Source organism: Lichenostomus cassidix, chromosome 1 (assembly GCF_008360975.1).
Source record: "Lichenostomus cassidix isolate B80296 chromosome 1, HeHo_3.0, whole genome shotgun sequence".
Lineage (NCBI taxonomy): Eukaryota > Metazoa > Chordata > Aves > Passeriformes > Meliphagidae > Lichenostomus > Lichenostomus cassidix.
The window spans coordinates 65,691,193-65,709,364 of NC_139479.1; the positions used below are offsets into that span (position 1 = coordinate 65,691,193).

Below are 18,172 nucleotides of genomic sequence, written 5' to 3' on the forward strand. Positions count from 1 at the left end.
AGAAGTATATCCTAAACTCACAGACACCTGAATTCTTCCTTTCTGAGTGGAAAAAAAAGAACATGTCTAAGGGAAGCTGAGATGAGTGAAAACTCAATTATCAAGCGTTGTGTGACTCTGTTTTGCTTTGTTGTATGCAAAATATGTTTAGAATACACTTTATGCAACAGATTTTTATTGGCAGGGTGTAGTTTAACTTAAGTAATTACACAGTGACTTGATTTTTCATTAATTTAGGTTTCTCTGTGAAACCTTCGTCTCTCATCAACACTCTTTATTCTGTAAATCATTGCGATAACACATAAACTGAATTCAGATTCATTCTATGTTCAACGTTGGGTCCCCTTCCCTAGATCTGATTTTGGTGATAGGATTTAAGCATGAAGTTTCCAGAACTGACATAACGGTTTGAAGTTAGAATCCACATTTTTACATTTCTGAAAACTGTAGAGATATTAATTAATTGAGAAGCATAGTTCATTTGCATCAAATATTACTCTATGCTGCTTTAATATTAAACTGGTGATATATTTGCCTTCTCAATCTGATGGTTTAATGTTTTCACAAAGGCTTTGTTTTTCATGTTTTATGGATCTTTCCCTAGCTGAAAATAATAAATGAATATGACCAGTATCAGATTTATGTGTTATCTAGAGACATTTTTTGGTGGGATTGATTTAGTTTTAGATACATTTTTTTCATTGTATATGTCCTTATACCACCACAATTTAATGTTTAAATTTATTTTGGATTGTTTGGGTAGGAAGGACACCCTGATCAATAAAAATGAGTATATACAGTATATCTAGAGAATTTCTGAGATTTTAAGGTTGGGAAGAACAATGAGATTTAAATAGAAATGTGCTTTAATAAAAAACCCAAAAAACAAAACGGTGGTAAGTGACAGAAGAGATGCTGCAGCTAAAGATATTAATGAAAACCAGGATCCAGAAATACTTACAATGCGAACAAGCCAAGCCAAGGTAGAAGTAGATGTAGAGTAGTGGGTGTTGTAATGATAAGGTGGAGTCTGATCATCTTCCCATGTCTCATACCGTTCTGCATAGAAGACAGCTCTCTTTGGGTTCAAAGCACCAATAGGCTGTAAAGTGATAAGAGGTCAAATATCAGCTGAAGGGCAGCATGTCTGATATGTCATAGGTTAATTCTGTGTTAAGATTCACTGCACAGGAGACTCTGCAACCAAACACATTCCATGCTGTAGTAACCCCTCCAGATTGCTGTAAGCTTAAAATTTCTTTTCAAAGGCTTTGTGCCCTAGAAGTCTTATGAGTTTCCTTATTTTAATTGTCAAATATAAGTGATCCACATCTGCAAACTTTCAAGACCTTCTTGAAGTACAAGTTGTTTCCCAATTAGTTCAGTAACATTGTTCTGGAAATAGACTTCTAAAACTGCATTTAAAATGCATTGAGGCCAAACTAATATTTCTGTTGCTGTCATTCACCATAATCGCACAGCTAATGAAAACTGACTTTTGCTCACACAGGATACTTTGTAATGCGCATTTCATGATGAAAAGATTTCACGCGGAACTGCTGATGGTGTCTGGTGATCCTGAGCAGAAATACTTAAAAACCATGCATAGTCCTCAGGACTGCATGTACTTTCTGTCTGAACAAAGCCACGTTTTACTGAACAAAGCAAACAAGCTTTGTGCTTGAAAACAATAGAATGTGGAAATTATTCATAAATTCAAACTCCATTCTGAGAAAACTTAAAGGACAATCTATACAAACTAGGTGAAAAACAAAAGAGAAGTAAGGCAGTAGTAGGAACTGTTGGTTTTGATGTGGCTGCTTGAGGAATACAAGCTTTTTATGATTTTTAATCCATTTTATCTCAGAAGTTTTCGCCAAATGTATTTGTTATTGTGTGATACAAAAGTTACTTGGATAAAGAAAATACAGATTTTAGCTTTTATAGTAAAATTAACCAAACACACTGAACTTAATACTTAGAGGAGAACACATTTCCACACAAAATAATTGTATAAACTTATTGTAGTTTTAAATTATTACTTGACTTGCATTAATCAAATTTTAATTAGAATTGATATCATTAAGAGTATTACAAATTGAAAAAAAACACCATACAGGCAAGGACTTTGACCCTTTTCAAAACGTTAACAGTATTTTCGCATTTTATTTCACTGCACAATTTTTCTACTGAATTAAAAGGCAAAGTAATTTAGAATAGAAATGCCAGTACAAGGTCAAATCACTGTGTTTCACTGCACTAGATATTTAACAAAAAATTTTTAAAGCTACAAGTATTTTATTCTTTCCACACTGCTGTGGTTTTTGAGATGGCTGTTTAAAAGGTTGATATAGAACATGATGGTTTTTGAATCAGTATTTTAGAGCTTGTTTTTAAATAGCAGTCTGTGGTGAACACTTACACTTTAAAACATTATGATTTCAGTATTTTTCACATCAAGCACTCTGGCTTTTTAATATTTTTCTGTGTCATGGAGATGTTAATAGTTTTTTAATAATTTGTAAAATGATTGAGTAATCCCAAAGGATTGGCGTTATCTGGTGGAGACTGCACTGAAAGACCTCACAAAACATTCTTGAAAAAGAAGTATGAGCCATTCCCCAGCACTTTCCAGGCTCGTTTCCCAAATACTGGAAATAGGAAAAAATAAATATTTGCATTTTTGTTACACTTGGTTTCGTTACACTTGCTGCCAGTGTCAGGAAACACACTGGTATTATTATAGCCTTTAAGTTATCATTACATAAAAGTGGTTGTTCAACAGCTCCCTTGAAAGAGACATTCTTTTCCCATTAGACTGACACACTGTGCAGATATATGTGCACTTTGCTAAATTATATCAGGCTCTGTGTTGCTTTGGGGACTGGATGGAACCTGCTGACACCACTCTCATTAAGGTACTGTGCCTCCACTTCTCTGGCAGAAAAATTCCAGTCCCAACTGCACATTTCAAGAGTTAAAGCAGTAACTCACACCATAGTATGTTAAAATGAAATGTTCACCCCCTCTGAGAAGGAAACACAGAATAGCAGACAAATTGGTGAGATTGTGTTTGGTAATGGAGAAACATCCTGACAATATTTCTTCTCTCCACTATGAAGTTGCATTTTATCCTACACTGCAGTGAATTCTGAGGCTATGGAAGACAGAGACGTCATCTGTCACAATATTATTGTACATACATGCTTGGAGGCACAGTTCAGAATGAATATGATGATTAATGCAAGACTGAAAATATGGAAAATTCCTGGCCTTTCAAAATATAGTTGATGCTGATTAGATGTCTTTCATCAAATAAGCAATGTGTTTTGATTATTCACCATAAATTGACTATAGTAACAAGGCCTGTGAGGTATAACTGATGCTCAAAATAATTACAAGGTATTTTATTTTATAGACTAGCAAAATTTTAATGATGGTTTGTTCAATACTTTAAATAACATTTTTAATATAATATACAGTTGTATTTAATAAAAAGGTTATTTCTCTCAAGAATTTGACAATAATTTTTAAAGTCCCAGAAAATACTAATGCAAACACACCATCATGTTTTCTGGGTTTGTCAACCAGAGGTGTTATTTCAATTTAAAAGTTAGAAGATAAGGATGTAAGCTTGTACATTCCCATTTCCATGAAATAACGCCTCTACAAGTAGCTAAAATAATCTACCTTCAGAAGATATATGATTAATTGTATTAAATGATAAACCTGAAAAGCTGTATTCTGGTTTACCTTCATCCACATCAATATTCTTTTCAGAGTCATTATCTGTTTGTTTTTTTTCTTTCAAGAAACAGCTTGCAATAGGAAGGTAAGCTGGAAGTCCCTGAGCTTCCTAGAGGGGGTAGTGTGCAAACATGGCCCCATTTATGCAGAGATGACAACTGGGATCCCAGAAGTGGCACAACTGTCTCGATGCAGCACTACATGGGAAGGAGAGCTGGGAGATGCCCATGTTTACACAACTCTGCAGCTTCTAGTTCAGCCTTACATAAGTTATCTCTGGCCTGTGGTGAAGAAATACAAGAAACATCTGATCTCCTTTCTCTGTGCATTCATGGGGATCCTGATGTGAACCACTTCTCTGCACATTAATGGGAAGGACATCTCTCCTGATTCAGAAAACGCTGCATATTGAAAAGGCTAACAGAAAGTGCTCAAATCTCTCTTTGTCTTTTTTTGTTGTACAATCTAAAAACTTGTTGATTAACCACAAATAGATCAGCTTTTGTGTACCAAATGACCAAGCAATTTCTGAAAGGAAAAAAAAAAAATCCTATAATCCCTAAACAGCAGGGACTAAATTCAGCAAGGTCTGTCCCTGGCTTCCTTAGCGTTACTTTAATGTCCATGTGGGAAAATGCTGTTACACAAAGTAATGGTAAGAGTTGATCCTTCAGTGAAGACACAGATTTTCTGTAAAGACCTTAAATCTCAATTGTACAAACTAGCAACTAACCCAGTTTTATTCTGATGAGGCACTGGTCCTACTGGAGGACAAGTTCTACAGTAATGGTAATCTCTCACATTTCTTGTGAAATGTGTAGGATATACAGAGTTTTGGTCACTTTTCCATAGCTTTATTACGCCATTCTCAGCCCAGAAAGTCAACTACCTTGGTTTTAATCTAATATCATGGCTATAAAATGCAGATAAATTTTCTTTATGGATCAATCCCTGTAACTTCACATAATGAAAGAAAATAATTTCATTTCCATTTGACTGAGATTCTGCACTGATTAAAATTACTTGCACAACAAAGGCAAAGCTCAATCTATATATTGTGTCTTAGTCCATATCTTAACCATAAGACAAATACAGAAACTGACTTTGAGTAAAATAAATTGTTCTGAACATTATTTAAAAAGTTCTTTTCATACTGTTTCATAAAATGCTTTTTCCAAACACACCATTTGTCTTTTTATTGCAAAAAGCCCTCTGTAAGGACTCAAATAGAATTATCTTCCCACAAAATGGTTTTAGAAGATATTCTTTGCATCAAAAAAATAAAACAAGTCACTCTATGACAATGCCTATTCAGCCACTTCACTTCTGATGTACTAAAACCTGCTGTTTCAGTTTATGTTTCTTTCTTCCATTTAAAGTAAGTATTTACTTTAACATTAAAAACATGCTACGATTAACATCGTTGTTTTTTTACCTGGCTAATCTCTTTAGACATCTGGCCTTTGAACAAGTGTATTGTCAATACATCTAGTGTTTATATCCACTGGACATGTTATGTTAGGTCATGTAATATTTACTTTGCCAGCCATCTTGCTAGAATGATATTCTCTCATGAGAGCAGAACTGAATGTAGCATCCTATTTATCTAGCCACTGAAATATTCTGCTTATCTTTACTCTAATTCATGCAGCAGCTACCTTATCTGTTTATCTTTTTTCTTTTTCTTTTTGTAAAGTACTGCACAAAACTATAGCTGAGTAAAAAAGGAATATTGAATGTAGCTTTATTTGGCCTCAGCTGAAAATTGACTGAGCTTTTCCTGACTGCTTGATTTTTTATTAAAAAACACCAAATGAACAACAACATATAAATAGGACATCTTAGGATGATACTTTAAATTTAAAAATAAATTGCAATTTCACCCAAATTTGTAAACATATTTTCTTCAGCATCCTAATATTAAAACCAGATATCAACAATATCAAATATAAGAGTAATCACAGATTTGTATTACCAGAGTTTCACTAAGTAAATGAACTTTTTATTTAAGAAAACACATTTAATTGTGTGGCTTTAATTGTGTGTAGTTGTTCTTCTGATGGAAGAGTTGCATGTGATAGAGAAGTTTAATTTACAGAAACTGATTTCATTCTTCAAATGAAGGGCTCTTAATAAGCCCATGAAGTCCATTCCACAGCACATACATTTTTGGGAGTATTAAGTGTGGTTGCCTTGAAATATTCACACTTGGATGTGTTCATTTGCATTATTACATTTAGAAGCCTTGGGGCTTTATCACTTCCTTTTCTTGAAATGGCACAGTAATAAGGAAAAGTGGTTATGCTTATCACCACCCATCAGTCAAACACCTTCTATATTAACAAAACATAATTTTTTCCACTCAATGAATGGGCGTGTGATGTTTCATACACATGTCAATATTAGTATTACTTTGCCTGGTGAAGAAATCATTTTATTTAACAGGATGTATGACTGGAAGTAAATGAGAAGAAATTCCCCTTTACACTTTAATGAGCAGGGACAATGCAGCATGTCAAAACCATGCATTCACTATAATTTAGGAGTAAAAGTCATACAATTTTATGCAAACAAACCATACCACATTTTAAGTGTCTTGAACCTCACAAAAATCAGATTATCATAAGAGCTGTGTACATGTTTCCTGGACTAATGTTTAATATCCTAAGTGTTCTTCCAAAGGAAATCTCAACAAAGAAGAAAATAAGCAGATCACCTGGTGGTTTGATACTGAAAAGATAATCTATGTATCTATGACAGCCTCTTTCATTAGCTTTTGAGCCTGTCAAACAATAAATATAACCTTTAACCTTGTATATGTAATGAATAAAACTTGAACCTACACTGTCTAATCAAATGAGAGGTCCAATATATCCCACTGCTACAGCACATTCCATGCCCATGAACCCTGGTTTGAAATCTAAAACTATATGTAAATGGAAAAAAACTGAAAAGCCTTGATAAGGGAATTTCCAAAAACCTAAAAGAAAAAGGGCAGAGGAATTTTCAGACTAATATTTAAATGCAATTGTTCAGAGAAAACAAGTAACATCTGGGTGTAAAAACACCGCAATAAGGAGTGCTACATAAAACCAGGAAAAATTTGAATGGAAGGAAGGACCAACTATATGTTCAAGATGGCTTCGCACAAATGTAAATATTTAAGTTTAGACTAAATGTAAAAGGCAAATGTTTTACTCCATTACTGACATGTTAAGCAAGAAAAGCACCTCTAATTTCATCTCCAAAAAACATTCTAATTGCATTTGATACGTGTGGTCCCTTAGGAGTTTTGATATCAAAAGGTGGTGTATCATAATTTATACAGAAAGCCTAGAAGCCAAAGATTAAAAAATTTCAAAAGCAGTCTAGTCAATTATCAGAACTGACACTAGAGTTTTGTATGAACTTTGAGGAATAACACACAAAACATTTTTAAAAGCTAGATTTAGCAACTACATTTAACTAAAAAAACTATTTTAAAACAAGAAAACAAAGCATAATAGGTGATTTTTCTTTAAAATTCACTGCTTTTGTGGGCTTTTACCACATATGCAATAGTGTTAGAATTCTAAATAACTTCAAAACATTGTTTCAGGACTATTAATTGCTAAATATTAAGGACAGAGGCTTTGTGAAACCAAGAAGGGCAAAATTTGCAGGGAGACAGAAGGTCAGGAACTGACAAAGGAGATTTTATCCATCAACAGTTTAGCTGGAGGTTCTGATCTGCCCTCAAATCTGCAGGAACATGTCTCCATGGCAGGGTAAAATCTGACAGAAGGAAGTTGCTCCTCACGGAAAGGATGCTGTATGGGCCTGCCCCAGAGGTCTGGCTAAGGCTTGATAGTACAACCTGGTTCAATAACGTTAACAATAAATCACTAACTCCTGCTTTAAAACACCAGGCTACTCAGGATTCAGCTCCATGACAAGGAAAGAAGGGACTCATAGATACAGGACAATATCAAAAATTAAAACAGAATTGACGAGGTGATACCTCAGATGCATTCAAATTTTGAAGATTTTTTACTGATAATGCAAAAATTGAAACAGAATGCAAGTAATGCTTAACAGCCCAAGTAAGGTATTCCGTACTAATGGCTGCTGCATTTTAAAATAAATAATTAACCCACTTTTCCTTTCAAAACCATGGTGAAATGAAATCTATCAGATGTTATTATGATGAACACTGAAAAAAATTGACAATTAAAACCCTTTTATCCTGAGGTATTCCACAACACTTTAGAGATTTCACATGTGTTTTCCCATACATCCATGGAATAAATGCAGCCCAGATATTGCCAGAATGGAAAGATCATTTTCCTTGACTAGTTCTGTGTAGGCTTTTCAGTGGTCAAAACCCTAGCTTTTCCGAGGAAACCATCGATACCTTTTGGTAAGTTTTCAAATTGGCAAGAGAAGGTGCACATTGCATGGATTCTTGATGAAAAAGAAATAGCCACAGACTTGATTTTACATTTCCTTTTGAGGAGAGCACTAATAAAAACACAGTGATACGTAATAAGCTATACAAGCACTAATTCTATAATGAGTCTTTACCAACTCATGAGGAAAACCTATCTATTCAGCTATCACACTACTTCCTGTAGCGATTACATACTTTAGTAGATTGTTATAAAAATCCGGATTGAACCAAACTAAATTCCTAGTGAAGGACTCATGAGACACTGTCTAATCTTGTTGCACTTCACCGCATGCAGTGCTATTAATACTCACTGGAAGTGAGTTTGAGAGATTTTGAAAAGTACAAGCACCTTAATGAAAGGTTTATCTCTCTGAACAACTCTAAACCAGCAATAGTTTTATACATTCTAGTGAATGAGCCAGTGTAAAATGATCACAGGTCTTTATTTAAGTCATGTCTGTGGATCTTTTATTGTTCTTGGCACAGATTACAATGGTGTCACAGAACTGAAAAACGCATTTGTGAAACATACCTATAATACTGTGAGAGGTCAGAAGTTTTACATAACCTAATGGAAGCATCAAGCAATTTATTTCCTTTTGAGGCATACTGTGAATGTAATGTAAATTCTGGGCTTATTTGCTTATTTATTTTTTTATTTGTCAAAGAAAAAAAAAGAAGAGGAAACGTAGGTATCTCTATATGCTATTATGAATTCCAGTCCCACTCAAATTACTTTGGAAGTCTTACAAAAGCAGGCTCTCAGGAACGATTACAATACATCTGGAGGTACTGCAAGCACACTTTCCGGCAGAGATGAAACTGTGAAATATCCAGGGCAGGATGTCTCCATTGCTCCCCAGGATGTGTGTTTGCAGGGAGAGGAGGAAAGAAATCCAGACTTTAAGCAGAAATCCAAGAAACACTCATGACTGACCAGCAGCAGAGGGGAATGCAGGGGCTGCAGAACAGAACTGCAGAGCTGGCCTTGGGGGTCATTTTCTCCTCTCCAGCCTCACTCCTTAAGGCAGTGAGTGACAGCTTCCTGTGGTTTTGAGCCTCACTCAATTTGTACAAGCAACTTCCCCCTCTTGGCTGAGGAGCTGTGGTAAGGATGCAAGAAAGCTGTCAGACCAGACAACAGAAACCTCACACTGGGGGTGTTGCAGGACTACCCACCTTCACTAGCAAGACAGTGCATACACTGTCTCAGTTGATAGGAACCAGGAATGATACTTCCCACAACTCAGTTTTGAGCTCTCTTTTTTGTCTTTATTTTAGCTGGCCAAAAATAGAGCCCTTCCATATGTTTCTGCTATGATTAGCCAGGACAGAACTTCTCTGCAATCTGTTAACACAACCAGAGTACCAGAGCTGGGTATTGATAAAAATGTGGTGCTATTAGAGAAAAAATACTAGGAACATTTTTATTATAAAGAATTAACTGCCCAAATCTAGTTGGAGGAAAAAATACCCAAAAAATAACAATAAGGACCAGATACTCCAGGATCTAAAATACAATATTCCTGTTTACAAACTATTAAATCAAAAGGAGGTGCTGATATTATATTACTATTCAAGTCACTGCAAAATAAAGTGAAATGTTAGTCCAAGCTTCTTATTTCCAAAGGATCAACTTTCATAAACTAAAAGGGATAATTAGTGAGATCAAGTGGTCTGAAGCACTCCTGTTCCATAAGTCAGAAGGTATGGAGGAGTTGCAGATTTGGAACCAGGTAAGTTAGGAACATGGAAGTGGCAAAATGTAGAGATTCAGTTTAAAATAATTCTAAAACATAAAAGTCTATTTCAGACTTTTATGAGTTTGAGATAAAGACCTTTCTTAACCAGACTATAAATATAAAACAAAATCTCTTTCTAAAAGGGCTGTCTGACCATTCTTTAACAAAGATGAAGCATACCTTTGAAAGATCTCTGAAGTTGCCTGGAAGGGTCAGATCTAACTCTTCAGACTCATAGTTTGTTAAAACCCACGGAAATACAGGGTATTGGTTCAGATCATTGTACGTTCGTCCTATTGAAAAGGAAAGTTTTAAGAATTAGGAAATAGTGTCCACTTCTCCAGCTAGAAAAAAATCTAGTGATTACATTTGTTGCATCACATGTTCCCAGTTCCCACCACTTGACAGAATCAGGTAAAAATCTTCCAGACAAAAGCAGCCATTTAGGTGCACTTGAACCAGAAGTCAACACACAAACTGAAATAATATAAAAAGAACAGTACCTTTTAAGACTTAAAGATTTAAGAACTAAAATGTACCATATGCCAATAAACAATTTCTTTTGTATTTCCATTAAGATATTTTTATAGCATGAATTTAGAAATTTTAAAGAACTAGACTATTACTTTCCTAGGAACTTTATGAAGTGTCATAGCTAGCAAAGATTAAATGATACTCCAAACAGCAAGGGGCTAAATCTGAGGTTTGCAAATCTAAGTCTATCCTAGATAGTCCATATTAATCCATCATTTTCTGTGGCTCTTCTTCATTGAAGAAGTGGTGAGATTCCACGACAACTGTGGAATCAAAGTGGTCAAAGTCATGTTCGCTGTAACACTATTTTGCAATCACTTTCAAAATTAAAAAACAGTTCTCCCTCCTAAAGACAGAGCTGACTACCCCAGGCCACTCTCTTCAATCATGAAAGAAATACTGCTGTCATCCCAGCAGCTCAAATGTGCAAAAGCCATCTTTAGATACCATTTCAAAAGAACAATCTGCAATTGCAATGAACTGAAAATTATGAATTCATCACAAAGAAAAGTGAGTTTGGGAAAGGCTGTTATTTCTGTGTTCTCTAGTATTTAGTTGAATCTAGCATCTCAGACATAAGACAAATGAAATTTCTTAGTACAGAACTGTCCACCCTATTGATATAGTGAGAACCACACAATATGCAACATAAGTCTTAAAACAAAATCAGGTCATAAATATATGTGTGTGTATATTTATATAATATAATTAGCAGACTGAAATAATCCAGGTTAACAATTCCCAGTCCTGGGGCAGATTTACAGCCCTGTCTCACTAACTGCTTCCTTCCAGATTCTAGACAGATTCCTGGGGTACAAAACATGGCACAGGAAAACACAGGCTTCCTTGTTCTGAGCAGCAGTTGCAGTTCTCCACAAAAATGAGTTCTGCTTTAAGGAAATGTGAAACTTTCACTGCTCTACAAACACCTTATTTTTTTCAATAGAAGTTGATGAACAAAAAGAATGTTTTTATTTTGTACATAGTTTCACTGAATACCAGAAAAGTGCATAGTTTAATAATTGTACATCCTCATTTTTACACTCTGAATACATAGATTTTCACAAGAATACAAAAAAAAATTAAGGTGCAAATATAACTTTGTTAATAAAGCAATGCCAGCACTGTGTGCTACACAGTGCAAACAAATATGGATAGAAACAAAACCACTTCTTTAATATCAACAATGAATGAATGAATGCAAAATTACTCTTGGACAGAACAAGAATGTATCAAACAACTAAATCAAGAAGCACACCAGAAATTATCCTTGTGAGGGAGGAAAAGGAAAGGTATTCTCTGGTAGAATGTTAATTCTTTTAGACTTTTGGGAAGGCGGTCTATGTGTCTTGAAGGAAGACAACTCTGCCTCATTTTCCACATCCATCAAATCAGAATATTGTTTTCGTCTTTGGCAAGGGTTTAATTATATATATATGACTTGTAACATTTATTGAGATGATGAAATTTAGGGTGCTATAAAATATGACCTCTATGAAACTACAGCTTCATATAATAAATGTTTTTCTCACCATCAGAAGCTTTAATTAAGTTAACAGAAGAGTGTTCAAAAGCTTCCACAATAGAAAGACATTTGTGTTTATGCAGAGAGCAGACTGAAAGAGCTTTGAGATCCAGGAAGAGAATGACTGAGATGACTGAAATCTATTACAAAGCATAAGCAAAAATGAAGATTCTTCAGAATCAAAATTTGTATGGAAAAGAGCTCACAGAAATAAAAAAGTCTTCAACAGTAACCATTTTATAGAAGCATTTAAAAAGCGAGAGCATTGTTTTGCAAAGTTTTGAAAGGAAATGTAGGGTTACACAAAACTACTTCTAATTTTGAAATTGAGAATTTTTCATATTGAGATTTTTATTTAATTTTTATATTTATTTCATTCATTTCATATCAATCCAACCTCAATATTCAGTCAACAAGATTTTGACTTTTTGTTCCCATTCCATATGGAAAAATATAAATGTGTGAATAGGTCAAGGAAAAAGCAATCCTGAGCCTAACTGCTGTATGAGTTTTCTTTTGCTGAGTGGTCACTTATAGTATAGATGCATGAAGAAATTATAATGTGACATTAGCTCCATGTCAGAACACTGCAGTAACTCCTCTGTGCAGTTTTTTGCCCCACAATGAGAAATAACTTGAATCAGCTTCTCTCCCAGTTTAGGTAGGATGAACTGCAAACAATGAAGCCTTTGTGATTATGTATTTGGTAAATATAAGCATAGTCTTATGAAAAAAAATTCTCTTCTACTTCCAATTTTTATAAAACATGTTTTATTTATGAAGATATTAACTACTAAGAATAGCTCTTAATTTTTCATAAAAAAGTTAGTGATTTGTTTTTCTCAATTCAACAATTTTCTTCTCAATATCAACCAACTTGAGAAGATGAACCATAATTTAAATTGTGAAAAGAGATCAAACCTACAAGGTAAGACCACACATTTGTACTTATCTGAGCAGAGGACAGTGATCTAGGCCTATAATGGGATTACAAATCCCTAATTCTAAACATGCATAAATATTACTGGTTTCACTTTAGAAATGCTGTCTTGATCAGTTCTGGCTTCAAAATTGATTATTTTCAGAGTAAAGTCAGCAGATGAATATACTTAGCCATCTCATCAATTGTCTGGTGCTTCAGCAAGAATTATTTGTTCCTTTCTTTAGCCAAATAAATATAAAACATGAACCTGTATGACTGTTGGTAGTCCCTATACCTTTTCAGAAGCTTCAGATTTCCCCTCAAGTAGGCTTACAGAGATTAATATTAAAGGCTGAATATTAAATATTTCAAGCCCTGTGACACTAATCCACTTGAACAATAAAAGTGAGACAGAGTAAATGAGATCTCAGAAATACTCTGGATATGTTTCTTCATTAAAAAAAAACCTTTTTAATTAAACCATCCAATTTAATGTTTTTATATGGCACTTTAGTTTCGAAGGTAAAGTGAGCTAGAGACAGCTGACAAAGAAATTATAACTGCAATTCCTTGGTGAAAATGTTAATGACAGCAAAATATTGTTTAATTAGATGATTGCAGCATCTGGATTAACACTCTTTAAGAGCGATGTTCCTGTGCTTGTCTGCTTCTTCACACTTTACAGACATTTTGTCATCTCTAGGTCATTAGGAAAGAATTTTTAATGATTTTTCTAGAAGTAAGTAGTTCGAGTTACATCTAATTAGATGACAATAATAAGCTCAACACATGCAGTAGCTAAATATATACATAATTAACCAGTGAGGGCTTGTACATCACAGAGTAAAAAAGTGGAAAATGCTAAACAGGCAAAAAAAAAAAATGGTGAGGGGGAAGAAGTTCATCTGAATTTATTACCTAACTGAAGATGTAATTTTTTTTTCACAAACCTTTAAAAATAATCCTTTTCCACTACAAGAAATTACTCACAAAAATTATGGATGCAATTATTCTCCATTCCTTTTAAAAGCCGTGACATGTGGGATTTAAAAGAATTAAAATTCCAGTACATACAAATGCAAGCACACATTTAATATACTGCAATTTGAAAAGAAATCAAACAGTAGAAATTAGTTAAATAATGAGAAATAGATTTGAAATCTAGACTTCTAGCTAAAACAGTGAGCATTGCAACGATATTAAAAACAATTTTTTGTTCCCACTCCACTTGATCCCTTTTGCTGTAGTGGGATTACTTTTAAGTACTCTTTTCAATAATCTTGTAATTGAGAATAGTAAAAATTACTTGTTATATCACCCAGAGGGTTCAGTTGACATATATGCTGGTCCCATGCAGAAAGGACAATTAGTATAATCACAGTGGCTTCCAAGCCTTCAAAACAAAAGGATCCCTGAGAATGAAGTAGGTAGAAGAAGGAGGGGGAAGGTGCCCAGGAAGGCTTATGTCTACACAATCAGGACAAAAACCAGGGGCATGGAGAGTATAACACTGAGACTGATTGATAAGTAGCAGAGTGCAGTGTTTACCTTTGGGAGGAAAGCCCAGAGCTGTAAACATGATGAAATATGCTTGAGCCAGAAAAGAGGGCAAGAAAGAGGTGAAGAGCTTGGAAACAGAATAGGGAGGTTAGAAAATAGCTGACTAGAGGGCCAGAGAAACAGGTTGAAACTAGACTTTAGAGAGTTTTGAAGATGGAGAGAGATTTTGAATTGAAATTGCAATGAGACATCAGCCAACACAAGTGCTGACAATCACATAAACTTGGATAAGAAATGATCTAGAAAGAGAGATCTTTGAGAGTTGGAGTAGGCAGTTAGTAAGTCATGAGCACAGATCACAGCAGAAACAGTTAAACTAAAAATGAAGCATGGCAATGTTTCAGAGGGGGTAATAGGATGATGTAAGATTTTTTAAAATAGTCCTAGAATTATGGATTTTTTTCCAAGAGGATACTTCAAATATTAAGAACATAGAACAGCCAGGGGCCATGCTTCTCAGGGCAGACATACTAGCAGACCAGTGAGAGATTTAAGAAGAGATTCATATATTTATTTCAGTGGTTCTGTTCTACAGAGACCAACCAGTCTGTGTAATTAACAGAATTAACAGGCAAAGGACTTCTTGTGGGAAAGGACCCAGCTGCATGATGTCACAATGAGAGAATTAAGTTGGTGTCAGAACCCTCACTTCTGAACATCTCTCTTCCAAGGCTACTGCTTCTTATGTAATTTCAGAGAAGGATCACAAGAAAACACGAGTGATTTCTTACTCTTTTGTATAGGGCTAGGGACTAATTAAGCACCATTGTACGAAAAAAAGGAAGGTACAAAGACTGGGCAAAAGATGTACTAAACCACTTTGTTAGTGGACCTCTATTTGGATGAGGAGAAAAAACAGTGAAGTGACCTTACTTATCACCTACTTACCAGCAGATAATCCACAATGCTTAAGTGTCAAACCTCCCTGTTTCTGACTAAGCTACAGCTCACATTTGCTGAATAAGCCAGTAGGAGCTTAATGGCAAAAAAATGGATGGATATCTTTTTCAATAGCTAAAAACAATAATATTGTTAGAGAATAAGATGCTGCTTAAATAAACACTTTTATTCTAAAACTAGGTCATGGCTGCTACACTAACAATTACTGGGGAAGAAGTTGAAATTTATAAGAAACATTTCATATGGAATCTCATTACAAAAGAGTATAATTAGGACTGTAATTGGAAATTGGATTTCCAAGAAGAAAGAAACGAAAACACATCTTTACTTAGGAATGGAGGTCACAAGCATATTCAGTAGTCTATTTTTGTGTACAAAATAGAAAATCCTGCATTTTCTTCTGACTGCTGAAAGTCCTGTCTACACTGCATATAAGATTTTGTGTCAGTTTAATACAAGTGTACTTGGACTGTTATCAAAACAGTGTGTATAACAGCTGTTATCAAAACCAGGGCAACAAATTAGTAGAGGTCCTTTGCTGCCAGTATTGTATTTCTGGTAGAGTTATTACTTTTGTTAATGCTTCATCAGAAAACATCTATTTGTTGAAAGGGAAATGTTTTTGAGGAACACCTTTCAAGAAGACTCACAGGCACAGCTGTAAAAGCAGTGGTGCCATTCAGGCTGCCTCACAGCTCTCAACCCTGCAGTTTCCCACATCTCAGGCCCTGCTGGTACAGTGCCATGCTGTGGTGAAGCCAGGATCGGCTTGGGGATGGGAGAACTTCTAAACGTTCTAACATATATTTCTTTTTTGCAGCTTTCTCCCCTGCAACTGGACTTCGAGCTCATGAGCACTCAGTTGTGGGTGGGTTTCTGGCTTGCCAAGAAATTTATGAGGAGATTCTTTGCAAATACCCTCAAGTACTTCATGAGTTCTTGGAAGTGAGCTTTCTAGATGAAGTACAGACTTCATTAAAACTGCAAAACCTGGTTGATCTTCCAAAAAATAACTTGAGGGGATTTTTTTCTTCTTTCAAAAAGTTGGAAAACTTTGGGGTTTTTTTCCAAACTGGAATAAAGAGTTTATTGTCATGTATAGAATTGCCTGTTGGGTTTCAGTCAGCTTTTACTCTCTTATGTTATTTTCAGAAAAGGTTTTGTGTGTGTCATTGGCAAGTTCAGCTACTGAGGATAAATTTTATTCTAATTTTTTTAAAAATCATGTACTGCTGAAAGATTTTATAAGATGGTAAACAATGCTATGAAATGAGCAAAGGATCCTATGCAATTAACAAACAAGATTACATGAACAAATGAGATTTACCTTTAAGAGACTGATACCAATAAATCTGCTAGAAATTAAACGCTTTAAGTCAGAGAGAGACACTACTAGGGACAGTGACCAAACTGCTTTTCCAAATAGAACACAAACTCATGGACACATACCAAAAATAACTAATAGTCAGTAATCCTTCAAACCTTGGCCATGGCAGGTGGAACCTGGAATTCTAGCATCAGGTCATCCTCTTATAAGGCCGATGATTGACACTAATTGACCTTAAGAGAAACCTGTCTCATGCAACTACCCCAAGTTTTTGACTATAAAGCCACTCAGCAGTCCTAGTATCAAAAAAGAGGTCAAAAAATATTTCCCTTGAGACCTCTGAGATACTCTGAAGGAGTATCTTCAGGCTGAAGCTTGTTAACTGATAGATGTTTTAGTGGAAGTGTTAGTGCAATTCCTAACTGACTTCAGACATAATGGTGTCTTCCAGGTTTGAATGCTTTGATGATGCACCTAAAAAATAATGACCTTGGAATTTTAAACTGATTTTAAAAAATAATAATTTATAAAAAATGGCTTAGCTCTTGTCTACTCTCATTTAAAGAGTTTAAATTCACTGATTACAGAAGAAATTAATACATAAAAAGGAAATTACAAGCAAAAGCCAGTTCTGTCAATAATGTATTGGACAAGGACTGAGGGGATCCAGGCTGACTTCCCAGTTCTCCAGTAAACCCTCCGAGTCTGAGTGAGGCAGCCAGGGAGCCAGAAGGGTCTACCTGTATTTCCTCATCCCTAGAAGGGCAGCGGATGTGTGAGAGGCACGAAGCAGCTGGAGACAAGCCAGTGGCCAGAAGCAGGATAGCAGCCTTCTCCTGGCATTGCACCAGAGGCAATAAACACTCAGCAGGTCTCCTTCCTCCAGCAGAGATCTGCAGAACTGCAGCTATAATGTCTGGGAACCAAGCTGGTGAGCCTGCACTGGACTTTACCATATGGACTTTCCAGCCCAGATCTCCAGTAGTTTCGGGGATTCTGCTTTTTGCTCCACTGCACAAGGTAAACATGCCCTCAGATTTCCAACTGTTCAGTGGTAACTCTTCTGTATCTCACTGGGATAAGTTGATGACACATTTATTAACATCCATAAGACTGGATGCAGGGAAGATGACTACCATCTAAGCACAGAGGCCAAAGCCTAAGGGTTCAAGTGAGTGAGTCTGACAGCTCCTGAATTCTGCCACTGCCCTACTGGGAAGTACACAGTGACTGTCCTCAGACTGGTCAGCGTAATGAGAGCTACCTTTGGGTTTCACACTTGCATGTGTCTTGTGTCTGGCCTGAGGATAACCTCGAGCATAAAAGTCAGGACCAAGATGAGAGTTGTAACACCGGAGTACAAAGTGATGCCTGGTGGAATTTAATTTGGGTTTCAAATTAAAGCTCACTCAAGTGAAATGCCTGTATGAGGCTCTCCACAGGCAGGTTTATAAGCAGCATGTGTGCTACAGGCAGGAATCATAAC

General features: G+C 35.5%; 1 protein-coding gene across 8 annotated transcripts in view; it reads right to left on the bottom strand.

The window, feature by feature from the left end:
• NBEA (neurobeachin) overlaps positions 1-18,172 on the bottom strand; it is a 470,218-nt gene that overhangs the window by 82,410 nt on the left and 369,636 nt on the right. For all 8 annotated transcript variants that reach the window (XM_085061526.1, XM_085061583.1, XM_085061573.1 and 5 more), the window contains 2 exons: positions 10,099-10,211; positions 962-1,102 (listed from right to left, as the gene is read on the bottom strand). In XM_085061526.1, the coding sequence (XP_084917652.1) occupies positions 962-1,102; positions 10,099-10,211 (254 nt within the window). The remainder of the gene's footprint in view (positions 1-961; positions 1,103-10,098; positions 10,212-18,172) is intronic.